This window comes from Manis javanica, chromosome 11, assembly GCF_040802235.1.
Source record: "Manis javanica isolate MJ-LG chromosome 11, MJ_LKY, whole genome shotgun sequence".
NCBI classification, from domain to species: Eukaryota; Metazoa; Chordata; class Mammalia; order Pholidota; family Manidae; genus Manis; species Manis javanica.
In genome coordinates, this window is record NC_133166.1 from 1566698 (window position 1) to 1594620 (window position 27923).

General features: G+C 50.4%; 1 protein-coding gene across 11 annotated transcripts; it reads left to right on the top strand.

The window, feature by feature from the left end:
- Nucleotides 1–27908, top strand: SLC43A1 (solute carrier family 43 member 1). Of its 11 annotated transcripts, XM_073215808.1 has the most exons (18): nucleotides 1–111; nucleotides 371–511; nucleotides 647–689; nucleotides 2629–2795; nucleotides 11343–11520; nucleotides 11630–11685; nucleotides 11816–11892; nucleotides 17414–17506; nucleotides 19110–19243; nucleotides 20135–20316; nucleotides 21373–21519; nucleotides 21612–21647; nucleotides 21848–21986; nucleotides 23655–23730; nucleotides 24297–24438; nucleotides 24683–24756; nucleotides 26460–26583; nucleotides 27145–27908. In XM_073215808.1, exons 4-18 carry the CDS (start codon nucleotides 2642–2644, stop codon nucleotides 27276–27278), a joined length of 1746 nt encoding a protein of 581 aa, XP_073071909.1. In that variant the 5' UTR covers nucleotides 1–111; nucleotides 371–511; nucleotides 647–689; nucleotides 2629–2641; the 3' UTR covers nucleotides 27279–27908. The 11 variants fall into 11 exon arrangements, with proteins under 11 accessions (XP_073071909.1, XP_073071910.1, XP_073071911.1 ...); XM_073215809.1 differs by lacking the exons at nucleotides 1–111; nucleotides 371–511; nucleotides 647–689 and adding an exon at nucleotides 748–907; XM_073215810.1 differs by lacking the exons at nucleotides 1–111; nucleotides 371–511; nucleotides 647–689 and adding an exon at nucleotides 971–1317.
- Nucleotides 27909–27923: the final 15 nt, after the last annotated feature.

Genomic DNA, 27923 nt, shown 5'->3' on the forward strand with positions numbered 1-27923 from the left:
GAAAGGGCCACACTTAAAAGCAAGAGAGATCGGACTGAATCCTGCCTCGGACTGAATCCTGCCTCCGCCCACCCAGTTCCAGCAGCTAGGGGCCAGTCTTCTCTCTCTGTGGTAAGTTGTGAAGTTTAAGTGAGACTAAGACGTTCTGAGGATTTAATGATTGTTTGGAAAGTGCCTGGCATACAGCAGCCACTCAGCAAATGTTGAGTTCCTCTCGGCTTGGTGGCTTAGCTGTTCAGAGATCCCCACTTGTCTGAGGTCCTCTTGAAACTCCCTGGGCAGTTGCTCACATTACTGCAGAGCTCTGTGAGTTGCTCAACGCACTGTACTAAACTCACATTTGTGCTATTTGCTTTTGTCATCAACTCAGTACTCCATATCATGTCCAAGTAGTGACACCTCCCCTCCAGTCTACAGTTGAGGAAACTAAAGCTCTGGGAGGCGATTTACCAGGAATCAGCGTCTGGAAGCATCCCATCACCAGAACTTCTGAATTACATCAATGAAAGCAGTAACAATAACAATTAACATTTATTATACTTACTAAGTGCCCAGCTGTGTTGAGCCCTGTACCTGCATCGCAGCCCCCAATCCACCCCTGACCTCCACGCATGTAGGTAAGTACTATTGTTATCGTGATTTACAGAGGAGGAAGCCGAGGCTCAGAGATGTTAAGCAACGTGCCCAAGGTAAGCCAGGCCAGTCAGTTTCAAAGTCGAGACTGAGACCTCCACCTAACTCCAAAGAAACCCGCGTCACTCTCTCGGAAAGCACTACTCCCAGCTGCAGAGTTCAAACCCCACCCAAGCCGGCCCTGCATCTGGACAGTTTGCTCCAGTCAGTCAGTCTGTTCTGACCAAGGATACAGAGGGTGCTGCCTGATTCTTCTGAGGGACCAAGGGCGAGGGTGAGGGTGGAAATTTTAGGTGCCGGGGCGTGAATCTGGGGACCAGAGGGCGAGTCACGTGCGCGTGAAACTTGACCTGGGGGGAGGGGAAGGGGAGGCAGCCCCCGCCCCTACTTCTGGGGGCAGCCCGGGACGGGTGTAAATACAGCTATTAGCTTCGTAAATGCGCTCCGTCCACGCCTCGCATCGCGGATCGGTGGCGGCCGGAGGGTTCCCATCTCTCCGACTTCTTCCGAGGGGGCAGAGGAGGCGAGAGCACCCGGCTGTCTGAACCTCCGAGGCCTCCCGGCCCGGCGCGCAGATAAGTCCCGGCGCCCGAGCCGGTCGGAACTGGGGCCGCGACCCCGGACGCCGAGAGTGGTCGCGCAGCCTGGGCACTGCGCTCCCCGAGGCGTCCGCGGCGGCAGGAGGCGCGTCTGGCAGAGGTGGGCGGCGGGAGTGGTTGGGGGCCCCGGCTGCCGGTCCGCTGCGAGCTGCGCGGGCCGGCTCCGCAGACACCCGCAGGCACCCCGGGGACAACCCGTTACCTGGGCGCGTGGTCCCGCCACGCGTGTCCCACCCTCCGCCCTCCTCTGGCCCCTGGGACTCCTCTCTTCCTCTCGGCCTCCCTTGCTGCACTTCCTCTGTTTAGCTCAACACTCTGGTCGGAGTTCAACCCGACCTGCCGGAGCGCCTGGATCCAAAACCCCATTTCACAGATGCGGGTACTGAGGCTCCCCGCACAGCTCCCCGGCGGGGGAGGCGACTCGGGCTTTCCTCCCCTCCCCCCGCCCCTTCTCTCTTGCCCTTCCCTGTCCCTCTCCTCTCGGCTTTTCTCGGGTTCACCCCCGGCCGCCCCCTGCCCCTGAGCCGCTCGCGCCCCTTCTGCTGCCGCGGCGGTGGCGGCGGCCGCCCCGGCGGGGGGGGGCGTGGGCTTCTTCCCTCCCTCTGGTAAACACACCCGCCCGCCGGCCCGTCCGCCGCCACTGCCCTTATAAAGTCAGCGGCCGCTGGACTTCCTGCCGGAGCTCGAGCCCCCTTCCCGGGCCGGAGAGGGCGGGCTGGCCGGGAGGCGCGCAGCGGGGTGCCCCGCGCCCAGCAGAGTGAGTGTGGGGCGCCCGCGGCGCCGAAGGGCGCGCCCTGGGTCTCCTCTACGTGGCAGCTGTTGGCTAGCACCGAGAGACTTGCAGGGTCATGGGTCGCCTGCTGCGGAAAGGGGGAGGCTTGCGGTTGCCCAGCCCCAGAGGAGAGGAGTGGTCTTATGGGGGCCACAGGAAGCGGAGGGGTGGGGGGCGTCTTAGGCTAGTCTCTGACTTCCCCTTCCTCCCCCGCTTGTTTCTGGGGGTCCTTCCTAGCGCTGGAGGCGGGAGCCTGGCTAGCGGAGGCTTCAGAGCGTGCCTAGCCCCTCGCCGACCTTTGGGGACTTGGGGGAGTGCCAGGCTCTGCGCGTCCTGGTCTCGGTGGAAGAGCCCGGCAGCGCGCCAGGAAGCGGTTGCGTGCAGACAGGACCTTCGTTGTTTCCGATAGGGGCCCGGCGGGCGCCCAGCTCCGCGTGCGCCCCTGGCGCTAACGGTGCACCCAGGATCGGGCTGGCGGCTCTCTCTGAGAATCTCAGGGCTCTGGGGGCCTCCATGAAGGCCCCCTCTCAGGCAGGCTCGAGGGGTCACTGGAGCCTCCATGATGCAGGGCCCTTCCCAGGGGCCGCTGGGGGTCCCTTCGCTCAGCGCCCTGTTCCTGTGCAGGCTCTCGGCCAGCATGGCCCCCACGCTGCAGCAGGCGTACCGGAGGCGCTGGTGGATGGCCTGCACGGCTGTGCTGGAGAATCTCTTCTTCTCGGCTGTGCTCCTGGGCTGGGGCTCTCTGCTGATCATGCTCAAGAAGGAGGGCTTCTATTCCAGCATATGCCCAGGTATGCCCGAGAAGGGGCGAGCCCGGAGGGGAAAGCGGAAGCTGGAAAAGGTCAGGTGTCTGTAGGGACCCAAAGCAGGGCTGCTTAAGATAGAGCAGCACGGGCAGGGAGAGGGCAGCCTCATTTCTTGACCTCTTCAGACTTCATCTAGAGAATGGGTGGCGTTTATCCTATCCAGTCGTCACCGAATGTCAGGTATCCTGCTGGGCATCTAGATCCTGAGACTGACCCTCAAAGTCCTAAGCCTTTGGTAGCCTCAGGTCTAGAACAAGATGGAGATTTTTAGAAGCTCTGTACCTCACTGGGTGAGGGATTTCTTCCTAGCGCTCTCCTAAAGCGGAATAAGACAAAGAAGAGCCTACAAAGTGTACTTGAATGCAGCTCATGGGCGTACTCTTCCTTTTTCAGGACCTTTAAGCACTCAGGTCTTTAAATCACCCATTTGCACAAAGCATACTTTCCACCAGGCCAGGCCTTGTGCAGGACTCCCATTTTCCATTTCAATCCCCTTGGCTTTGTGTGAGTGGCCCCATCTGGTAGGAATTCTAACACTCCTTGGGAGCCAGTACTGTCTGCAGGTGCCCTGGGGGCAGGACAAAGCCCTCCTGGTGTCTAGGACTCCAGCTCCGAGGTTTGATGGATATCACCCGTTTTTGGAAAGGAGAGAACTGTGCTGACAAGCTCAGTCTAAGGAGCAGGATGGATGTGGAGTTCAACCCTTCTCCCGCCCTCCTTTTCTTCCTCCCTGATCCATGTTATGGAACAGGCTTTGGAGGAAGGCCAGTTGGGTTAGAATCCCAGCTTCTATCATTTTTACCAGCTGGGTGACATTGACAAGTTCCTAAAACTTTGAGTTTCAACTGCCTGGACTGTATATAACGGGAAGAATAATAATATGTATCCTGTGCAGTGCTGTGAGTCAACAGGCGTCTTCCTGCACCTCACCTCAACTGCAGGCACCTGTCTTGGCTGTGGGAGAAAACCGTTGCCTTGGGGTGGGTGCCGGGGAGGTCTTGATCTCTGCTCTGAGTGGCACCTGCTCCACGGTGGGGGTTGCTCTGCCCCTGGCAGAGTTATCTGTGAGGAAGCAGCAGGTGGCACTGAGAGAAGGTTACTTGCTCACATTTCCCACACCAAATTACAGTATGGTGGGAGGTGGAGGAGGTAGAGATTAATGTTGGCAGCTGGCCTAGGCAGAGATTAATGTTGGCATCTGGCCTAGGGAGGGAGGTTGGGTCAGAAGGGGCAGGCTTGGTATGAAATGATAGGCCTTCCCGGGTGGCTGAAAGAACCAAGGGCAGGGCTAGGATAGTTATAGGGGACTTGTTTGTAGGTGGGGTTGACAGATCCAGTCTCTGAGCTGTTTACCTTGGAGATGGGAAAGGACCTGCCCTTTACTGCCTGGTAGTCTTGAGGCCAGCCACTGACCATCTGGTAGCTGCTTCTTGCCTTTGCCACCTGTTTCTTTGTTTTTTTTTAAAATCAACTTTATTGAAAATTAATTCATATCACACATTTTGATGAGTCTTGACAAATTTATACACCTTGGAACCATCAGCACACTCAATCTTAAGAATATTTCCATCACCCCCAAAGCTTCTGCTTCCTTCTACTGTGCTTTAAAAAAATATGTATAAGAGCTTGAAGTATGTCACAGACCTTACAATTCACCTGTTGAAAGTATACAGCTTAATGGTTTTGAGTACATTGGGTTGTGCAACCATCACCACTATTCTAGAACATTTTCTTTACCCCAGAAAGTAACTCCCCATTAGCAGTGTCATATACATTTGTCTGTGACAAAAAAAACAGATTTGCCTATTAGGAACGTTTTATATGAATGGCATCTTATACTGTCTTTTGTGACAGGCCTTTTTACACTTAGCATGGCTGTTTTCAAGACTCATCCATGTTGTAGCATGTACCTACAGGACTTGGTTTCTTTCCATTCCTGAATAATACTCCATTGTGTGGATCTACCACATTTGATTTATCTGGTCATCAGCTGATAGACATTTGGGTTCCCACTTTTTGGCTATTCTGAATAATGCTCTAATGAACATTCATGTGCAAGTTTTTTGTGGATATATGCTTTCCTTCCTCTTAGGTAAATATCTAGGAGTGGAATCGGTGAGCCATAGAGTAACTCTGTGTTTCACCTTTTGGGGAACCTCCAGACTGTTTTCCAAACTGGCTGCACCATTTTACATTCCCACCAGCAGTATATGAGGGTTTCAGTTTCTCCACATCCTTGCCAACACTTATTGTTGCTCTTCTTTTTTATTATAGTCCTTCTAGTGGATGCAAAGTATTAATCTTTTATGGATTTGGTTTGCATTTCCTTAATGGCTAATGATGGTGAGCGTCTTTTCATGCTTCTTGGTCAATGGTATGTCTTCTTTGAAGAAATGTCTGTTCAGACCTTTGCCCATTTTTAAATTATTTGCCTTTTTATTTTTGAGTTGTAAGAGATCTTTGTATTCTAGATACAAGTCCCTTATCAGATATATATGACTTGCAAAGGTTTTCTCTCACTGTAGATTGTCTTTTCACATTCTTTGTGGTGTCCTTTGGAGCACAAAAGTTCTTTTTTTTATTATTATTATTTATGTTTGGTTTATTTCACTCAACATGTTTTTGAGGTTCATCTTGGTGTTGTCCAGGGTTTTTTAAATTATTATTTTAAAAAGGTATTATTAATATACACTCTTATGAAGGTTTCACATGAAAAAACATTGTGGTTACTACATTCACCCATATTATTATGTCCTCTCCATACCCCATTGCAGTCACTGCCAGTCAGTGTAGTAAGATGCCACAGAGTCACTATTTGCCTTCTCTGTGCTGCACTGTCTTCCTCATGATCCCCCTCACACCATGTGTGCCAATCATAATACCCCTCAATCCCCTTCTCCCTCCCTCCCCACCCACCCTCCCGTCCCGCTCCCCTTTGGTAACCGCTAGTTCCTTCTTGGAGTCTGTGAGTCTGTTGCTGTTTTGTTCCTTCAGTTTTGCTTCGTTGTTATACTTCACAAATGAGGGAAATCATTTGGTATTTGTCTTTCTCCACCTGGCTTATTTCACTGAGCATGATATCCTCTAGCTCCATCCATGTTGTTGCAAATGGTAGGATTTGTTTCTTTCTTATGGCTGAATAGTATTCCATTGTGTATATGTACCACATTTTCTTTATCCATTCATCTATTGATAGACAACTTAGGTTGCTTCCATATCTTGGCTATTGTAAATAGTGGTGCAATAAACATAGGGGTGCATATGTCTTTTTGAATCTGAGAAATTATATTCTTTGGGTAAATTCCTAGGAGTGGGATTCCCAGGTCAAATGGTAACTTCTATTTTTAGTTTTTTGAGGAACCTCCATATTGCTTTCCACAATGGTTGAACTAGCTTACGTTCCCACCAGCAGTGTAGGAGGGTTCCCCTTTCTCTGCATCCTCAGCAGCATTTGTTGTTCTTAGTCTTTTCTGTGTTGGCCATCCTAACTGGTGTGAGGTGATATCTCATTGTGGTTTTAATTTGCATTTCCCTGATAATTAGCGATGTGGCACATCTTTTCATGTGCCTGTTGGCCATCTGCATTTCTTCTTTGGAGAATTGTCTGTTCATATCATCTGCCCATTTTTTAATTGGGTTATTTGCTTTTTCGTTGTTGAGGCGTGTGAGTTCTTTTTTGGATGTTAACCCTTTGTACAAAAGTTCTTAGTATTGATGAAGTCCAGTCTGTTTTTAGTTTTGCCATTTGTGTTTTGGGGTCATGTTTAAGAAGTCATTTCGCTGCCTATTCTAAGGTAGCAAAGATTTATGCCTGTGCTTTCTTTTGAGAGTTTTATAGTTTTAGCTCTTACATTGAGATGTTTGGGCCATTCAGAGTTAATATTTGTCTACAGTGTGAGGCGCCCTCCTGTTGTTTTCAGTTGCCCGGTGAGTCTGAGCCCGGTTGTCTGGGATCACTGGAGACCAAAGGGAGCCCTCCTCCTTTTGTTAGAACTTACTTGTTCACTATTGGAAAGCAGGGCGCATGTCTCTCTCCCGACCTCTTTTCATTCAAGGAACTCCAGCCGAAATCCTCGAGAGATCCGGCTCAGCGTGTGCTCTTCCCTGCTCTGCCTCAGCCATGCTGCCCTGTCCCAAGGACCTGCTTCCTGCTTCTTGAGGCCTCATTCGCTGTGATCCCAGCCTGCCAGGGGCCCAAGAATACAGACCAGTCATCTGTGTCTCCATCGTGTGTGGAAAGAGACAGGCAGCTTGGCTTCCAACTCTGTTCTGTACTGCTTGGCTGATTTGATCCAGTTACTTAACAGTATCTGAGTTACCCTATAGGTAAAATGGGATCAATGATCCTTACCTCATGGGGTGTTGAGAGAATAAACTTGAAATGAGAGCAGGCGTACAAAATTCAGACTGCATGTGGCGGTTGGTTGTTATTGTGTTCTGGACCCAGCTTTGCCATCATTTGCTGTGTGACCTTAGTCAAGTCATCACCCTCTCTGGAGCTCCACTTCTAAGTCTGTAAAATGAAGCGGACAACCTGTGAACAACTCACCTTCCTATGCCACAGAGCAAAGATGTGAGGATCAAATGTCACTTAACAAATGTGGAGCTCATTATTGAGGTGCTCATTAGTGTCAGCTTTGGGGTTCCCTGGCCATACCCTCTGTCTTCTCTGGTTTCTGCTCTCTCTTGAGGTATGCCCGGGGGTAGGTGGTTGATCCACCTGTAGGGACATCGCAACAGAAAAGGGCTCTGTAACTCAGAATTTAGGCAGAGACAATTCATTTTATCACATGCTACTGTATAATAGAGCATCAGTGCCAAAATAAAAAAAAATGGCTTAAGTTCATTAAGCATTTACGATTTGTTAGATCTTGTGTCCTCATACCAAATCTGATATAGGTATTGTTGTTAACCACATTGGATAGAAAAGAAAGCTGAGACCTGATCAGAGAGGCTAAGTAACTTGACTGATGTCCCATGGCTAATAAATAAGGAGCTGAGTGAGGATTCAACCCAGATCTAATTCTGGGAAAAGTGTGGGTGTCCTTGACCTCCTTCAGCTTAGTGTTCTCCTGGGGGAGTCCAGCCATTAGCAAGACCACCAGCTAGAGCTCAATCCTACCAGTGTTTTGCTGAACATGACTATGTTAACTGTAGAAAGTAAAGCGTTAGGAGGGGGAGGAAGGGCTCACTGACGTGGGAGAAAAAAGAAGTGGGGTCTTGTGAGCGTTCATGTGTGCAGCAGTCCTACCACCAGCCTCTTCAGTGGTTGCAACCACTATCCCCATTTCACAGATGAGATGACAGCCCCAGCATTTCAGCAGCACCCCTACTGGAGCCGGGATTTGAACGTCCTCTGACTGCAGAGGTGGAATGCTTAACCATGATCCTGTTTTCCAGTATTTCTTAGACCTAGACGTTGGTAGTTCACCTTCATGATTTTAACATTTCTGTGTGTCATAGGTACTATAATTTACTTAAAATGTCCTTTTAAATCAATCCACTTAAAAAAATTAGCCTCCTTAAAAAGTGTAATATCCTCGGATCGTGGGTTTGATGTTACTTACACACACATGCACATACATCATACACATATGTTTCTAACATATACGTACACGTGTATGCAAATATATGTTCTAATATGTATATATATGTATGTGTGTATATTTATGATACACATTCAAATAACTAATAACTATGAAACATCAAAAAACCATCCCATGTACGCCCTATACCCATCTTGAGTCCCCCACATGCTATGCACACCACATTTTGGGAAACACTTTTTTCTAAGGCTTCAACTCCATCTCTAGCTTATCAAATACAGTTGCCCTGCCCTACCCGATGCCTCACGTTGCTTGTCTATGAAAGTGGGGTGCTTGGATTTCAGAGACCTCTGTTGTAATTGACATGGATGGAGGTCTAAGAGGTCTTTGCGTCTTAGGCTGGCTTTCCCCTTGGTTCAGAAGTCTGGCGTTATCCAACCACTCTGAGTGATCAGACTCTGAAACTAGCTCATATTGATCAAATTCACAAGAGGCCAGTCAATATACTAGAGGAATGAACGCATTAACTGACCTTGAGTTATTAGCATTGCACTGGGCTGAAATTCTCCATCAGTGGAAGGACACATTTCCCTGCCAGCACTGCCTGGGAAACTTACGAAGCTGCTGTTTTCCCTGTGGTGCAACAGAAAAGTGCTGGCTTTGGAGATTGTCCTGAGTTTGAATCTGAGCCTGCCTGTAAGAAACTTATAACTGAGTTGCTTTGCTTCTCAGAGCCTCATTGCCTAGGAAATGGGGATCATTATACTTGCTCTGTAGGGTTGTTGCAAGGATTAAGTGAGATTCTATATGAAAAAGCCTGGCACAAAGTAAACGTTAATCATTGAGAGCTAGTGGGGTTGTTTGTGAGAGAAAGTGTCATTTGATGGTGAAGGATGTAGAGTAGGGATGGTGTCTAATTCAGAGGCTGCGAACTTGAATGCCATTGGGGTGGGGAGTGGTGCAGGCAGTTAATAAAAATTGGGCAAAGCAGGGCAGGTGTAAGATGGAAAATACCTGGGAGCTGAAAGAATGCTGGGGACTTGGCCCATGCGGCTGGTTGGCAGGTGAGGTAGCCGGCTATGGGGGCTGGAGATCAGAGGTTGGCACTGCACGGGGAGGGGAGGCCCAGATTGTTCACAGGGTGACCTGGAGATGGCAAGCCCTGGCAAAAAGGTTGACCTCCACCCAGCTCCAGTAGTGGCCAGGTCTTTGACTTCTTACAGAGAAACCAGATTTTTATGTGATTACTCCTGACTGTAAGCTGGCACCTAATTAAAATTTGCAAGCCAAGCAAAGCATGTGTGTGAGCCATTGCTGGCCACCTCTTTGCAGCCTCTGGCCTGAGTCATCTTTCCATTTCTTCTGGCCTTACCCACCATGTCCCAGTGCAGTGCTTGACAAACAGCAGATGTCCAGTAAGTGTGTGTAGATTAAATAAACAGATGTAGACAAACCAGGATTGGAAATAAACATGATAAAAAAGAACACTAAATGATGGGGCTAGCCTGAATCCCAAGGGCTCTGTGGTCTAAAGCCCTACCTGTTTGTTTTCGGGTGCCTGAGCCTACTTCCCAGCTTCCGTGGCATCTGGTACCTTCCGATGGGAAACTGCCCATTGCTCAGCATGCTTCCCTGGCTGCCAGCCCTCATTATCTGAAAATTCTTCCTTATGTTAACATACGGGTCACCTCACTCTTCTGCTGCCTGCCCTTCGGATATCTGAAGTCAGGTGTCCTGGTCACCATTGAGGGCAGGTGCTTCCCCCTTCCCAGCATTCAGGCACTGTCACGTTCTCCTGTTTTGTTCTCTTCACAGCACCTGTCAGTCTTTAAGTCAGTGTCCATTTGTTCCCTTGTTTATTATCTAATATAAGCCCATGAGAGCAGAGAGCTTCCTGCCTCACTCAGTGGGGTCCCAGAACCTAGACAAGAGGCTTACTACATCGTTACCCTCTAGGGGACCATCATCTACTCCTTCCTTAACTAATTCAGGAGCATTTTTTATGGGTGAATCCCTGTGCAAAACTCTCTGCTCACCTCCAGTGAATCTCCCATGGAGCCAGTGGTTTAGGCATTCTCTGTTCCCTTTTACAGGCAGGTGCCTGAGGTTCAAGGAGAGGGAGTTACTTGTTACACAGCTAGTAAGGGTGATGGTGGGAATTCAGACCCTGGTCTGTCTTTATTTCAGGGGCATCCTGAGTTTGCCCCTGGCAGTGATGCCTAAGTAGCAAATGGGAGGCAAGGGGAGCAGCCTTCTCATGACCCACTGAGGACTGAGTAAAGTGACATCATGTCCCGCCCCCATGACTTAGCCTTTTTATTAACTTGTCACAACTCCAAGGTGGCAGTTAACCTTGAGGACAAGTCCTCCAGGTGGATTTATAAAGGGTACTGGGGGCCAGTCATAATTCTATGCCTCAGTTTCCTCATCTGAAGCATTGGGATACTTTATTAGGTGACTCATGGGGTTGGCATGCATGAATTAATACAGTGAATGTTGAGAACAGTGTCTACAACATAGTTAAGTGCTCAGTAAATATTGGCTATTTTAGCAGAATGCCATTTATGGGGAATATGTCTTCTAAGTTTTAAGTGAATTCCTGTTACACCAATTGAGTACCACTCACTAATAACTTTGTACCCAGATTTGAGGGTGCTTCCTATTGGGGGGTCTACAAACCCCCTAAGCCTGGGTACGGAGTGAGTATTATAGCTTTGTGAATACTTTGATGTCCATTATCAAGTTCGAGCTAGTTGAGGCCTCAGATTGGGTGTATGACTCTTGCTGGGCCAGATACTAATTGCTGCCATTTATGGAGCCCCCTCCCCACCAGAGTAGATATGACTCTAGGCCACCCCCAAAGTCACCTGGTTGGCTGTGATTCAGAAGCGTGGATTTGCGTGCAGGACCCTGATCCCAGGCTGATCTCTTCTACGCCCAGCTGCTCCTGCTGTCATGTGCTGAGCCCTCCCTTTCCCCTCCTCAGCTGAGAACATCACCAACACCACCAAGGATGAGCAGCCCTGGTGGCCAAGCTGTGACCGCCAGGAAGAGATGCTCAACTTGGGCTTCACCATCGGCTCCTTTGTGCTCAGTGCCACCACCCTGCCGCTGGGGATCCTCATGGACCGCTTTGGCCCTCGGCCCACACGGCTGGTTGGCAGGTGAGGTGGCCAGCTGTGGGGGCTGGAGGTCACATGTTGGCACTGCACGGGGAGGGGAGGCCCAGATTGTTCACAGGTCAATTCCTCCTCCTTCTCTGGGTCTCCACAGTGCCAGCTTCGCTGCGTCCTGCACCCTCATGGCCCTGGCCTCTCGGGACACCAAAGGTGAGATGTCTGGCCCCTTGTGCCCCCACAAGAAAAGAATGGGTGGGATGAACATGGATGTGCAGCCCAGGTCCTGCCCTTGGCCTCCCTGGGCTCCCCAGGTGCCATCATGTACCCCTCTCCTTCCCAGTTCTGTCTCCATTGATATTCCTGGCACTGTCCCTGAATGGCTTTGGTGGCATCTGCCTAACATTCTCTTCACTCACGGTGAGTATGACAGGCCCTGGCTTGACAGCAGGGCACCCGGGGTGGGGGGTGTGAAGCGGGAGAGGGGCCAGTAGATGCAGAGAACGTGTGTGTGTATGTGTGTGAGGCTGTGTTCCTGTGGATGACACCATGTGTGTCAGAGTATGCGTGTGTGCGCTGAGCACATACTGTCTACTGAGCTCGTTCTAGGCACTGGGGCTACAGCACAAACAGAACTGACAACTTCCTCACTGCTTCCTGGAGCTTGCACTCTCCAGGTGGGGAACCAGGTGGCCCCAAAACAAGTAAACTCAGAAATTATGTCAGGAGTTGTAAATGCCGGAAAGAAAGTGAGCTTGGGTAATGGGATTGATAGTAACAGAGAGGGAGCAGCTTGCGAGCAGCTTGTGCTGGTGTATTTGTGATGCTGTCCACCGGAAAGAGTATGAGTAGGTAGATATTTGTGAGTTATTAGATTGAACTGTATTAGATTGAACAGGCTTTTCACAGGGTTCGTCCTCTTACATATGTGAGTTCTGTGTGATACTCCAAGCGTGTGTGTGTATGAATTAGAGTGAGATTAGGGTTAGAGGTTTATGAGTGTGTGTGTGGGGGAAGGGTGCCTGGCAGGGCCAGCCTGTTTATCTCGGATGAGGGCCGCCCTGGTCCGCCCCGTCCGCCGAACTGGGTGTTTTTGGACCCAGTAGCCGCCTTTAATTCCAGCCCGGGACATTTCACAACTCAGGAAGCGGATCCCTTCCTCCTCGCCCCCTTCCGCAGCCCTTCTCCACACTGTGCAACTTGGCTCGGGCCCTAAATCCCTTCTCTCCCGGCCCTGCCCTGCCCCGCGCGGCGGGGCTTCCAGCCTTAGACCCTGCGGTGGCCCTGGCCGCCCAGGGGACTCTGCCGGCCGCTGGCCCTTCGCCCCGCCCTCTGCCCGAGGGATCTTCAGCCAATGGCAGCGCGCGACCTCTGACCCGCCCCCCCCCGGCGCTGGCACCGCCCCCGGCCTCTGAGCTCGCGAGCAGCACAAACCGTGCCACGACGACCAGCGCCGTCCAGCCGGTTAGAGCGCGGTTAGCCATACCTGCCTCGCACCCTCCCCGGAGACCTACCCCCCTTCGCCTTGTTGGGTGGAGACCCGTCCTGGGACAGAGGGTGCCAAAGGCACGGCCGCTCTCCCCTGGCGTTTTGCCTGGCGTTCTTGGCAGCGTGCTTTGCAGATGCAGGATGCCAGAGAAACTTGCCTGAGTCGGGGTCAACCTGGCCCCACCCCACCTTCATAGCCACTTGGAGGTCGGTGGGAGACCCGATTGTCTGTTTGCCCACCTTTCTTTCTCGGGCTATTTGAGATCCCCTTCTGGGCCTGTGGAGAGGGTTTACGCTTTGTGTGGGATCTGTTGGCCTGGGGAGGATGGTGGGGCCAGACGAGGGTGTATACAAAGGGCAGCGTGACTTTGTTTTCCCCTCCCCTGAGGGCCTGGGTCAGGCCAGTGAACAGAACATACAATCAGTTTTCTACTGGTGGGAATTCTGGGCTTGCTCTGCATGTCAGAGCCACCTTCCCTGGACACCTGGCTTGCTCCTGCCCCCTCCTTTAGTCCCACCCTCACTGCCCTAGCCTGTCCCATGACTTGTCCTGGAATAGCAAAACTTATACTGGGGCCTTTGGGGCACCTGGAGGGTTAAGTGGAGTCAGCCATGGTCACAACCTTGGGGGCTGGGACAGAGCTAGGATGGCCAAAACAGGGGGAAAGTCATTAATGTGCTATGTGAGCTTGAGTGCATTTCTTTCCCTCTCTGGACCTCAGTTTTCTCATCTGTCAAGTGAGTTATCCTGCATCAGTGTTTCTTTTCTTTCTTTTTTTTTTAACATAAGAATTTTGTTTTTGTTAAGGTATCATTGATATACACTCTTATGAAGGTTTCACAAGAAAAACAATGTGGTATATTCACCCTTATTATCAAGTCCCCCCATACCCCATTGCAGTCACTGTCCATCAGTGTAGTAAGATGCCACAGAGTCCGTATTTGTCTTCTCTGAGCTACACTGTTTTCCCCATGACCCTACACACACGAGTGCACCAATCATGACAGGGCACAATCCCCTTCTCCCTCTCTCCCCACCTGCCCTCCTCCACCCCTCCCCTTTGGTAACCACCAGTCCCTTCTGCTGCTAATTTGTTCCTTCAGTTTTGCTTTGTTGTTATACTCCACAAACAAGGGAAATCATTTGGTATTTGTCTTTCTCTGCCTGACTTATTTCACTGAGCATAATACCCTCTAGCTCCATCCATGTTGTTGCAAATAGTAGGATTTGTTTCTTTCTTATGGCTGAATAGTATTCCATTGTGTATATGTACCACATCTTCTTTATCCACTTGTCTACTGATGGACACTTAGGTTTCTTCCATATCTTGGCTATTGTAAATAGTGCTGCGATAAACATAGGGGTGCATATGTCTTTTTGAATCTGAGAAATTATATTCTTTGGGTAAATTCCTAGGAGTGGGATTCCCAGGTCAAATGGTTAACTTCTATTTTTAGTTTTTTGAGGAACCTCCATATTGCTTTCCACAATGGTTGGACTAGCTTACACTCCCACCAGCAGTGTAGGAGGGTTCCTCTTTCTCTGCATCCTCAGCAGCATTTGTTGTTCTTAGTCTTTTCTGTGTTGGCCATCCTAACTGGTGTGAGGTGATATCTCATTGTGGTTTTAATTTGCATTTCCCTGATAATTAGCGATGTGGCACATCTTTTCATGTGCCTGTTGGCCATCTGCATTTCTTCTTTGGAGAATTGTCTGTTCATATCCTCCACCCATTTTTTAATAGGGTTATTTGCTTTTTGGTTGTTGAGGCGTGTGAGTTCTTTATATATTTTGGATGTTAACCCCTTGTTGGATATGTCATTTACAAATATATTTTCCCATACTGTAGGATGCCTTTTTCTTCTGCTGATGTTGTCCTTTGCTGTACAGAAGCTTTTTAGCTTGATGTAGTCCCATTTGTTCATTTTTTATTTTGTTTCCCTTGCCTGAGGAGATGTGTTCAGGAAAAGTTGCTCATGTTTATGTTCAAGAGATTTTTGCCTATGTTTTTTTCTAAGAGTTTTATGGTTTCATGACTTACATTCAGGTCTTTGATCCATTTTGAGTTTACTTTTGTGTATGGGGTTAGATAATAATCCAGTTTCATTCTCTTGCATGTAGCTGTGCAGTTTTGCTAACACAAGCTGTTGAAGAGGCTGTGATTTCCCCATTGTATATCTATGGCTCCTTTATCATATATTAATTGACCATATAGGTTGGGTTTATATCTGGGCTCTTTAGTCTGTTTCATTGGTCTGTGGCTCTGTTCTTGTGCCAGTACCAAATTCTCTTGATTACCGTGACTTTGTAGCAGAGCTTAAAGTCAGGGAGCATAATCCCTACCCCCCCTGCTTTATTTTTACTTCTCAGGATTGCTTTGGCTATTCAGGGTCTTTTGTGGTTCCATATAAATTTTATAACTATTTGCTCTAGTTCGTTGAAGAATGCTATTGGTATTTTGATAGGGATTGCATTGAATCTGTAGATTGCTGTAGGCAGGATGGCCATTTTGACAATATTAATTCTTCCTATCCATGAGCACGGGATGTGTTTCCATTTATTGGTATCTTCTTTAATTTCTCTCATGAGTGTCTTGTAGTTTTCACAGTATAGGTCTTTCACTTCCTTGGTTAGGTTTATTCCTAGGTATTTTATTCTTTCTGATGCAATTGTGAATGGAATTGTTTTCCTGATTTCTCTTTCTGCTAGTTTATCATTAGTGTATAGGAATGCAACAAATTTCTGTGTATTAATTTTGTATCCTGCAACTTTGCTGAATTCAGATATTAGATCTAGTAGTTTTGGAGTGGATTCTTTAGGGCTTTCTATGTACAATATCGTGTCATTGGCAAATAGGGACAGTTTAACTTCTTCCTTGCCAATCTGGATGCCTTTTCTTTCTTTGTTTTGTCTGATTGCCATGGCCAGGACCTCCACAACTATGTTGAATAAAAGTGGGGGGAGTGGGCATCCTTGTCTTGTTCCCAATCTTAGAGGAAAAGCTTTCAGCTTCTCACTGTAAGTATCATGTTGGCTGTTGGTTTGTCATATACGCCTTTATTATGTTGAGGTACTTGCCCTCGATACCCATTTTGTTGAGGGTTTTTTATCATGAATGGATGTTGAATTTTGTTGAATGCTTTTTTAGCATCTGTGGAGATGATCATGTAGTTTTTGTCTTTTTTGTTGATGTGGTGGATGATGTTGATGGATTTTCGAATGTTGTGCCATCCTTGCATACCTGGAATAAATCCTATTTGATCATCATGGATGATCTTTTTGATGTATTTTTAAATTCGGTTTGCTAATATTTTGTTGATTATTTTGCATCTGGGATATTGGTCTGTAATTTTCTTTTTTTGTGGTGTCTTTGCTGGTTTTGGTATTAGAGTGGTACTGACCTCATAGAATGAGTTTGGGAGTATTCTCTCCTCTTCTACTTTTTGGAAAACTTTAAGGAGGATGGGTATTAGATCTTCACTAAATGTTTGGTAAAATTCAGCAGTGAAACCATCTGGACCAGGAGTCTTGTTCTTAAGTAGTTTTTTGATTATCAGTTCAATTTCGTTGCTGGTAATTGGTCTGTTCAGATTTTCTGTTTCTTCTTGGGTCAGCCTTGGAAGGTTGTATTTTTCTAGAAAGTTGTCCATTTCTTCTAGGTTATCCAGTTTGTTACCATATACTTTTTTTGTAGTATTCTCTCATAATTCTTTGTATTTCTGTGGTGTCCATAGTGACTTTTCCTTTCTTATTTCTGATTCTGTTTATGTGTGTAGACTCTCTTTTTTTTTTTTATAAGTCTGGCTAGGGGTTTATCTATTTTGTTTATTTTTTTGAAGAACCAGCTCCTGCTTTCATTGATTCTTTCTATTGTTTTATTCCTCTTGATTTTATTTATTTCTGCTCTAATCTTTATTATGTCCCTCCTTCTACTGACTTTGGGCCTCATTTGTTCTTCTCTGTCTAGTTTCATTAATTGTGAGTTTAGACTGTTCATATGGGATTGTTCTTCTTTCCTGAGTTAGGCCTGTATTGCAGTATACTTCACTCTTAGCATGGCCTTTGCTGCATCCCACAGATTACATCAGTATTTCTTAAACACCTTTTCCATGGGTTATTAGAAAGTGTCACATGATTAAGGACTCCATAAACAGACTAATTTGGGAAATGCTGGGATTAAACAAAATTGACAAAATTTCTCTTTGAGGGCATGTTTGGGAGCCCTTAGATGGTAAAGTGCATTGGGAGTCTGTAGGAGGATTAAAGTCATTTCTGACATTGATTTTTGCCTTAGAACTTTTCCATTGCGTCTCATGGGGCTGGTGTTCTTGGAGCTCACTTTGAGGTCTGCTGGCTGGCTGCTTCCCAGCTTTCTTAGGCAGGCGGGGAAAGGGGCACTCTGGGTGGGTGTTGGGGTCTCCCCTGCTCACCAGCACTGCTCTCCTCCCCTAGCTGCCAAACATGTTTGGGAACCTGCGCTCCACTTTCATGGCCCTTATGATTGGCTCCTATGCCTCTTCTGCCATCACGTTCCCGGGAATCAAGGTATGGAGCTGCCTGTGGTAGACAGTGGGGTCACGGGTTTTCGGTTTGCTGTGACACAAGAACTGGGTCACCTGGGTGAGTAGTGCCTAGTTTGTCTGGTGACCTCGTTCCTGCCCATTGGAGGTCAGGTCACACCACCTTGGGGAAGAGGGAGGAGCACTGAGGCATCATGGGAAGAGCCTAGGTGCTGCTCCTCACTAGGGACCTGACTTCTCTGCTCACCTTCTTTCCTGGACCATTGACACATCCAGGCCTTCCTTCGCCCTCTCTCCTGGGCCAATGCAAGCTTTCTCAGCCGGTCTCCTTGCCTCTGATATTTTCCTTCCCTAATCTGTCATTCACATGATTTCCAAAATGGTCTTAGGTGGAGGACTGGCTCATACCTTCTCTGCTTTGCCTACAGAATCAAGTCCATCCCCTTCACATGTATTCAAGTTCCTCGACTCTCTGGCCTCAGTCCACCTTTCCAGCCATATCTCCTTCCCCTGTCCCAGAGAGGCTGGTCAGCTTGGGTCCAAGATTAGTCCAGAACAGGCTAGATCCTGGACAGGAGGCATGAATCCAAACCTGGGGCAAGCTTGAGCTCTCATTTCTTCCTCTGAGATCTAAGGAGATCGAAGCACCCTTTCAGCTGGGCCATAAACGTTCCACAAGTTCCGCCTTGGGCAGTTAATTTGTTAGTTTGGAGGGCACTTGTTCAGCACCCGCAAAGGAGTTTGAGAGTGCCTTGGTGGGTGGCCTGCAGTTATCCAGGTGGCAGTAGGCACAGTGGGTGGTGGTTCTCCCTTCTTTTCAACTAAGGCAATGGGATTTGAGGAGCCAGATCTTAGCCCCACTTTTTTTGGGGCGTGCCCTTTGAAGCTCTGTCCTGCCCCAAGGCCCAAGGCTGATGAGAAGCAGAAGTTGTTGCAGGCAGTACTGAAGCTCTGAGCAAGAGTCCGAGGGAAGGAAAGATGTGTCACTGCAGGCAGAGAGTGGCAAGGAGGACAGGAGGAGAGACACCATCTCTACATACCAGGCTTCCCCAGGAGAGGGGCTGACAGTGGCACAGAATCCCACTTAGTTCAGAACCTGCTTGTCCTGGGGTTAGGACAGGCACCTGTATGCACACCACCTGGGAGCACCTGTGAAAGGTGAGATAAGGCTTCTCAGATGGGGTTTGTCCGTCCCTCAGGGAAGTGCTGGGAACGGACAGGGTAAACACAGTCAGGCATGGTAAACTTACAGCAATCATCTTCCATTTTTGTACATAGAATGAAATGACTCCCTTTGTGTGAAAACAAACGTGTATGAAGTCATAGGCAAAATATATGTGCCTTTTAAATATAGTAATTGTGATTTCAAAGACATCTCAAGCTTGTGTCCAGCAACTTCAGCACTTTGTGGGGCTACTTCACACCCCTTTAGGGGGCTGGTGTGAAAAAGGAAGAAGATGGTGGGTCTTCTAGATCTGACTCTTAACTTCTGTCATAGATTTACTCATCTGAAAATTGGGTTCAAAGAATGGGGTAGTCCAGACCTCCTCTAAGGCCCTGAGGCCTGCATTCGGCCTCAGGCTGGGAGCGGGGAGGCCATGCCCATGGGCCCACTCCCTCGCCTGCAGCTCCTTTACGATGCGGGTGTGGCCTTCGTGGTGATCATGTTCACCTGGTCAGGCCTGGCCTGCCTCATCTTTCTGAACTGTGCCCTCAACTGGCCCAATGAACCCTTTCCTGCTCCCGAGGAAGTCGACTATACGTGAGTGGCTGGCAGTGTGGGGGCTGGGGTGTGGGGGAGCCCAGGGCTGTGGTGGTGTGATGGAGTCAGAGAGACCTGGATTTACAAAATCACCTGAGCTTTCAGAGCTCTGCCTTCTCATCTGTATGATGGCCTTGACCCACCATCCCTCCCTTCCCTCCACTCTGCACCCAGGTGTTTAAATAGACCTGGCAGATAACACGTGATCAAAGCATGGTGGCTGTTGCTATTATCCTTTCTGGGTCTAGAGGACAGGATCCCAGTAGGAGGGACCCCAGCCATGGTGCTGTGTGCCAGGTGGGCCCAGAAGGGAATACAAAGGACTCAAATATCCACCCCCCTACCTTTGTGGGGCAACCTGAATGCCAACTTTTCCCAGTCTGTGTCAGTGCAACAGCGGACAGGGTTGATGAGCCACAACCAAGCACACAGGGTGCCAGTCCAGTAGCTGATATGTGTCCAGTGCCCGCTGTATACACGGCACTGTGCTTAGCCCTCATACCATTCTCACAGCTCTACCATGTGAATTCTGTAATTAATTCCGTTATAACAAAGGCTTAGGGAACAGGGTGACTTTCCTAAGGTCATACTACTGAAAGGGTGGTGAATAAAAGGTTGGAACCAGGCTGTCTGACTCCAGAATCTGAGCTCTTATGCTGCCTTTATGGCAATAGCCCAGCTGAAGCGCCGCTCACCCATCCTTCACTGCCTGGGCGCAGAGCTGCCCCCTGGGCCGGGCTCTGAGCAACACAGACATTCCCTGTGCTAGGGGGCATGTCAGCTGGCACGTCAGTGCTGGGAAAGGGCCAGACTAGGGCAGCCCCCTAGAGTCTGGCTGTTGAGGGTGGGGCTCTGTGTGGCTGGTTCCCATGTGCTTGGCCTGGCGGCCAGCAGGAAGAAGATCAAGCTCAGAGGGCTGGCGCTAGATCACAAGGTGACAGGTGACCGCTTCTACACCCACGTGACCGCCGTGGGCCAGCGGCTGAGCCAGAAGGCCCCCAGCCTGGAGGAGGGGAACGAGGTCTTCATGCCACCCAAGGATGTTCCTGGCACCTCAGAAGCCCCTGCTGACAGTGAGTGTTCGGTCTCCGTGCCAGCCTTGGGGGGCAGGAGGGTGGCGCCTCACGCTTAGTGAGGATCACTCCGAAGGGCTCATTCTCTCCCCTCCATTCTCTCAAGCCCCAGGATGGAGGTGGGAATGCTCCCCACTTACAGCGTGGGGGAAATCAGAACTCCGAGAAACCTGGGAAGTTCAGGTTCCGGGTGTTCTGCCGGATTCCTGGGCTGAGGGAGGGAGGAGCTTCCAGAATGGGCAGCGTCTTTGGGGCTGAGGGGCAGCTGGTGGCGTCCAGGCTCCCCGCAACCTCTGAGCGGGTTGCATCAGGCCTGCCCTATGAGCCAGCCTTCAGGCCGGGCCCTTGACGCCCCCTGCTGGCCACAGAGGAGCCACACCTGCCTTCTGCCTGGACCACTTGCCTAGAAGTGTCTGTCCACTTCAAATGAGTGGAAGGAGCGTGGGCCTTGAAGTCAGGAGAGGAGGGTTTGAGTCCCTCTCCCCAAATCCAGGCCATGTGTCTTGGGTAGATCACTTAACTCATCTCTAAACTGGCACCCACAACCCCCTCCTCACAGGGAAGGCAGTTGTGAGGACTGAATGAATCCACGGCTGTGGAAGCTCTTTGTAAAGTGCAGGATGGGGTGCAATAATGAGGGTGTTAGCCTGACTCTCCCATGGCTGACCTGCAGCCTACAGCTCCTTGAGTGTGGATAAGTCATTGAGCTCTTTGAGCCTCAGTTTCCTCATCTGTAAAATGTACAGATAGGGTCGTTGTTCAGTTTCACTAACTGGGACGTGTCAAGTGTGCAGCGCATAGTAAGTGCTTAATAAACAGTAGCTAGAGTTACTATTATACTAGGCTGAGGTCATCTGACAGTGTTCTGTTGAGATAGTTTTAGAGCTGGACAAGAACTCAGAGGTGGAGAGTCCGAAGCCTTGTTTTTGAAGAAACCAGTCCCTCTCAAAAGTCACATGGTTAGGGCCCGAGTCCCCACTAGCACTGCATGGGCTGGAGCAATCAGAGGGAAATGGAAGCTCAGGGGCTCAGGGGCAGGCCCTGCTGTCTCCCCAGAGTCCATCCCCTTCCGCAAGAGCCTCTGCTCGCCCATTTTCCTGTGGAGCCTCCTCACCATGGGCATGACCCAGCTGCGGGTCATCTTCTACATGGCCGCCATGAACAAGATGCTGGCGTTCCTCGTGACCGGCGGCCAGGAGCACGGTGAGGTGCTGCTTTGCCCACCGGGGCGCTGGGGCACAGCGGGCCTCCCGGCAGAACGCCTCTCATCCCGGCTTCTCTCCCATCCCCAACAGAAGTGGACAGCCTGATGCAGAGGGCAGCAGAGACAGGTAGGGGACGAAAGCTGAGGCCACCATGGCCTGCTCTGCCCCGTACCTCTGGGCATTTTGGGGATCTGGGAGTCAGGAGTCAGAGGAAGGCCGTGAGTTTTGGCCTCCCTCTCCTGCTGGAAGTGGGTGACGTTGTCCACTGGGCTGCTGCCATCCTTTGTGCTGGCCCCTGACCTCACTTCTCTTCCCATCCTGTCCAGTTGGGTTCTACTCCTCTGTCTTTGGGGCCATGCAGCTGTTGTGCCTGCTCACCTGCCCACTCATCGGTTACATCATGGACTGGCAGATCAAGGACTGCGTGGATGCGCCCACTGAGGGCACTGCCCCTGGAGACGCTAGGTGACCTGCCCAGGGATGGTGTCAGCAAGTAGTCACATGGTGCTTTTCATGTTCTATGTGCTTTCACATCCAGCATCTCATTTCATTCTCCCAAGAGTCCTGGAAAAGCACGGGTACCTCCCCATTTTACAGATGAAGAAACTGAGACTAAGAGGGGCATAGCTTGCTTCATAATAGGTACAGCTAATACCATGTGCTGACTGTGCACTTGGCACCTTGCATTGTCTTATTTAGTCATGCAACAGCCCTCTGAGATAGATACATTATCCTCATTTTGCAGATGAGGAAGCTGAGACACAGAAAAGTTAAGTAACTTACCCAAGATCACACAGCTTTTAGTAGCAGGCTCCAGACCTATGCTATCAAAGGAACACTCTAAAACCTTCTTAAGGCTAGAAGAGAGTTGGTGTATTAGATATCTATTTGCTGTATAACAAATTACCCCTCAAACTTAGCATCTTTAAACAACACACATTATATCATATAGTTTCTGAGAGTCAGGAATCTGGGAATGACTTAACCAGGTAGGTCTGGCTCAGAGTCTGTCTGTGTGAGTCTGTTCTGGTTGCTATAATACAATACTACAGACTGGTAGCTTATGAACAACAGAAACTTATTTCTCACAGTTCTGGAGGCTGGGAGATGAAGATGAGGGCACCAACATGGTTGGGTGAGAGCCCTCTTCTGGGTCACAGATTTCTTGTGTCTGCACATGTGGAAGGGGCTAGGGAGCTCTGCGGGGCCTGTTTTATAAGTGCACTGATCCTATGATGAGGGCTCCACCCTCAGGACCTAATCACCTCCCAAAGGCCCCACCACCACATTGGGTATTTGGATTGCAACAGATGGATTTAGGGGAGACACGAATATTGAGACCATAGTGCTTCTCTCGTAGGGTTGCAGTCAAGCTGTGGACTGGGGATATAGTCATTTGTGTTGACTGGCGGAGGGAGAGTCTACTCCTAAGCTCACGCATGTAGCTGCTGGCAGAGGTTCAGTGCCTCCCCACCCTGGGCCCTACACAGAGCTCACGACATAGCAGCTGGCTTCCCCAGAGTGAGAGGTCAGAGGGAGGGAGGCCATGACGGAAGCTGCAGTGTCTTTCATATCATAATCTCAGCAGTGACATGCCATCACTGCCGTTGTGTTCTGCCGGCCATACAGAGTGACTGTTACAGTGTGGAAGGGAACTGCACGGGTTGTGGCTACACAGGGGCCATCTTGTTGACTGGAGACCGCTGCTGGGTCTCTTGATTGCTTGTGCTCTTTTGGTGTTAATCCAAGTAGTTCCTGTTCACCCAAGAGGATGGGAGGGGGGCAAGCCTGTGGCTCCCCGCCCCCCACAAACAGTGCCCTGGTGCCCAGCCTTCCTCCTTTACCCTCTGCCCCTGATGGCCATGCTGCATCAGCAGGGCCCTCTGTCTGGCATGGATGGGCAGCCTGCCCTTATCCCAGCCTACTGACCTCTCCCAGGCCAGCCTGAGAGCCCTTGATTGTGCCAGAGAGAGGGACTTGCTGGGCAATCCGGAGCTGAGCTGCCATCTCCAGAGTGACATCTCCTTGTCCAGGCTGGTTGGCAGAGACGCTTCTGCAGGGGCTTCCGATGAGGGGCAGTATGAGAGGCCCCATTCTCCACCTTCCTTCCCAGACTTGATTCTCTGATTTCAGTGTGTATGAGAAACCCATGGGGTGTTTGTCAGAATGCAGATTCCTGGGCCCTACCTCAGGGATTCTGATGTCTGGGGTAAGGTGCTGGAACCTGCTTTTTATTTTATTTTTTTATTAAGGTATTATTGATATACACTCTTATGAAGGTTTCACATGATAAACAATGCGGTTACTACATTCACCCATTATCGTGTCCCCCACCACACCCCACTGCAGTCACTGCCCATCAGTGTAGTAAGATGCCACAGAGTCACTATTTGTCTTCTCTGTGCTACACTGTCTTCCCCATGATCCCCCTGACGCCATGTGTAATAATCATAATACCCCTCAATCCCCTTCTCCCTCCCTCCCCACCCCTCCCCTTTGGTAACTGCTAGTCCCTTCTTGCAGTTTGCGAGTCTGCTGCTGTTTTGTTCCTTCAGTTTTGCTTCATTGTTTCACTCCACAAATGAGGGAAATCATTTGTGGAACCTGCTTTCTAAAGAAAGGCCCCTGGTGATGCCGGTGCAGTGGCGAGGGAGAATCACAGGGCTGGAGCAGTGGTCTCCCTTCTCCAAGGCCCAGCGGGAGGGGAGGGGCCGGGCTGAGAACCAGGGAGCTGCTGGGAGGTAGGGGCAGTGGCCAGCGACCGCCTGTTCTCAGGGACGGGGTTGCCACCAAGTCTACCAGGCCGCGCTACTGCAAGATCCAGAAGCTCACCAATGCCATCAACGCCTTCACCCTGACCAACCTTTTGCTGGTGGGTTTTGGCATCACCTGTCTCATCAACAACTTGCACCTCCAGGTACCTACTCCCATCCTGCTCTGCTTGCCTCCCATGTCTCCAAAGGTGCCTTCCCGGGCCATGGTGCTCGGCCTCGAGGCTGACTGTTTTCTGGCTTCTCCACTAAGTGTTTCTGGTAGATTGGGTCAGTGACGGAGTAGCTGTGTGTAGATGGGCTGAGTGGGGCTCTGTTTTCCCCTCCGCCTTACCCACCCTTCCTGCCCCACTCCCACTTTTGACCTCTTCCCTCTCTTTTTGGTTTCAGTTTGTGACCTTCGTCCTGCACACCATGGTTCGTGGTTTCTACCACTCTGCCTGTGGGGGCCTGTATGCTGCGGTGTGAGTTACCCTGGGCTGAACTGAGCTCCCCCCCATACTGGAGAGCCCCAGAGCAGAGCCAGCAGGGCCCCAGACACCCCTTAGTGCACGCTTTCCCAGACTCCCTGGCGTGCGGACATCTTGGAGTGGGTGGGGCTCCCGGAGGCTGTCTCCTGCCCTGCCCTCGCCCAGCTCCACTGGTGAACCTCACTCACGTCCACGAAGCTGCCTCCCCACCACAGGAGAACTCCACTGCCGGTCGTCCCCTAGGGGAAACTGAAATACTCGGTTTGGTGACACTTTGGGCCTATGTCTGCTCCCTGGAATGGCCCCAAAGCAGCCCCTCTCCCATGTCAACCCTATAGAAATTTCCAGACAGCTGTCTTGTTTGCTTTATAACTTTCCTGCTTCATGTGGAACAGCCCCCAATTCCTGTTTCCTCTCCCTCTTCTGGTTTCCCCTGCCAGGTGTGCTGAGTGACACTAGTGACTCTCCTGTGTGTGCTGTGGTGTTATAGCAGTGACAAAGTCATGGCCATTATCGAGTGCTTAATCTGTGGCAGGCATGGTGTAGGAATTTGACCAGCGCTTCCTTAGTGAAAGCCCAGAGCATCCATCTCAGCAGCGGGCAGCCCTGTTCCTGCAGTGGCTCCAACCAAAACCTTGGCATCCTCTCTGCTGTGTCTCCTCCTTGCCCCTTCTCTTCCACATCCAACCCCTCAGCGATTCCGTCTGCTCCCCATCCACATCCCCATGCCCGTCTCCTGGTCCCCAGTGTTGCCTGCCCCTCTGTCCTGGATTATTGCAGCAGCGTCCAAATGGTCTCCCTGCCTCTGCCCTTGCCTCCCGGAGTCTATTTTTAGTACAGGGGTTGGAGACACCTGTCAGGGACATAAGTCTCTTCACGTCACTCCCTGGCTTCCTGTTTTGTCTCATGCAGAGAAAAGCCAAAGGCTTTATTATGGCTTAAAAGACTCTGTAAGATCTGGCCCCAAGGACCTCTTCTGTCCCCTCCCCTGTGGCTCACTCTGCTTCAGCCACTGTGCCTGCCTGTCTTGTGCCTCAGAAACCCCAAGTGTGATCCCAACTCAGGGCCTTTGCACTTGCTAGAATATTCTTCCTCCAGATATCCACAAGGCTCACGGCTGTCTTACTTTCTCCAGGTCTTTATCCGGCTGTCCTCTTCTCCGTGAGGGGTCCCCTGCTTTCCTGACTGTAGTGGCAACCCCCTTGATACCCCTGCCCATCTCCGCTAACTTCTGTCCTTTGCATGATCATTTCTAACACGATGCATTTATCTCAGTTACTGCCTGGCTGCCACCTGCCCCACCAGAATGCCACCTCCAGGAGGGCAGGCGTCTTTGTTTGGTTCATTCTGAATCCCCACACATCTAGAATGGTCCTGGCACATAGTCGGAGCTCAATGAGTATTTGGTAAAAGAATGAATGAACAGCCAGGTGAGGTTAGTGCTGCCCTATCATTAGCGGAGGGCTCAGAGGTCAAGTTACTTGCTATTATCAGACAGATGCTGTCAGAGCCAGCTCAGTGGTCCTGAAGTCATGGCATATAACCTCCAGGCCAGGGACCAAAGAGCACATGCAAAGAGACCCTTAAGCCTTACCCTGCCTGGCTAATGGGGAGCCGAGTCCCAGGGGCTGGGGGGAGGGGCTGGGCTGCAGAGGGCCGCATGCCCCTCATGCTTGCCCCAACGCCCGCACCGACAGGTTCCCATCCAACCACTTCGGGACGCTGACGGGCCTGCAGTCACTCATCAGTGCTGTGTTTGCCCTGCTCCAGCAGCCGCTCTTTATGGTCATGGTGGGACCCTTGAAAGGAGAGCCCTTCTGGGTGAGAACTGTGGCGGGGGGCATGGGGGAGCAGAAGCCCTGTTCCAGGGTTCAGCCAAGGAGTTGGGCCCCGGGTCTTGTATGTGATAGAATCCCTCACTCCTCATCTCACTTTGGAGGTGAGGCCTCTAATTTGGGGGTTCCCAAGCTAGCTTCCCATCAGGACCTCTGTCAGTGTGTTGAAACTACAGATTCCCAGCGTGCTGACTCAGCACCTCTTGGCCTGGGCTCAGGACTCCATTTTTAACAAGCTCCCAGGTGACTTGGGAGGTGGCTCAGTCCTGATTCAATCCAGTGTCACCCAGTGTGGGGGTGCCCTCTCTAGCACCTCCTCCACACCCTGTTAGCTCCAACAGCCTCAGTGCTGGGGCTGCCCTTGCATGAGGCAGCAGCCACTGGTATTGTTCCAAGGGCTTTTTCTTACCTTGAACTGACAGTTGCCTCCCTGAAGCTGGTCTTCTCTGGAACAAACACAGCTGCCTTCTCCCTGGTTGGGGCTCAGGAGGGTGATGAGGGCGAGCAGGTACCTACTTGGCCCCATCTCTCTCTCCTTGCCCTAAAGGTGAATCTGGGCCTCCTGCTGTTCTCGCTCCTGGGATTCCTGCTACCTTCCTACCTCCTCTACTACCGTGCCCAGCTCCGGAAGGAGTACTCTGTCCCCTGGGAAGGCCCGCTGAAGGTGCCCAGCAGCCCTGAGGTGACTGCGTAGACCTCAAGGCCAAGTGAGCTGGATAACCGGCAGCCAAGGCCCGAGCCCCCAAAGGGAATGCCTCGTTTTTCTTTTCTACCTGTAACATACGCACAGAGCCAGGGGCCATGGATTTATAAATACCAGAGAAGTTCTATTTTTGCAGGGACTTTCTAAAATGAGAAAAAATCCCTAAAAAAAACAATCCCCCCCACCCAAGCAATGCTCCATTGACCGAAGATAGCCACTGTGCTAGAAGGACTGGGTCTTCTTCTCTCTCCCATTGGAGGAGACCAGGGTGTGGGCTGTCCTTTCTCTGGGCCTTCTTCCTAGGGGCGTGTCTCCTGGTGCCTTCCCAGGGCATGAAGGATCAGCAAACAGCTATCCCTAAGGTCCCTCCCAGCTGTGCAGTACCCAGGATGTGCATGCATGCATATGTGTGTGCATGTATGCATGCGTGTATGTGTATGTATGTGTGTATAACAACCTTCCCCTCTGAGGAAAGTGGCCTGAGGTACTGGCTATGTCCTAGATGGGATGTGGGGGGTAAGCCCCTTCCAGGGGCTGGAGGGCGGGTTCCCTCCCTGGTGCTGTTTCTTGCAGGTCTCAGAGGAAATAAAAAGGGAAGTGAGAGACTACCTGGTGTGTGCCTG

What these genes read in the sequence shown, in the direction of transcription:
- SLC43A1 (XM_073215806.1), top strand. Translation starts at nt 2,564, where the DNA reads ATGATGCAGGGCCCTTCCCAGGGGCCGCTGGGGGTCCCTTCGCTCAGC. An exon ending in TCACGTTCCCGGGAATCAAG is followed by an intron (nt 17,507 to 19,109) that starts GTATGGAGCTGC and finishes CCTCGCCTGCAG; the next exon opens with CTCCTTTACGATGCGGGTGT. An exon ending in GACCGGCGGCCAGGAGCACG is followed by an intron (nt 21,520 to 21,611) that starts GTGAGGTGCTGC and finishes CATCCCCAACAG; the next exon opens with AAGTGGACAGCCTGATGCAG.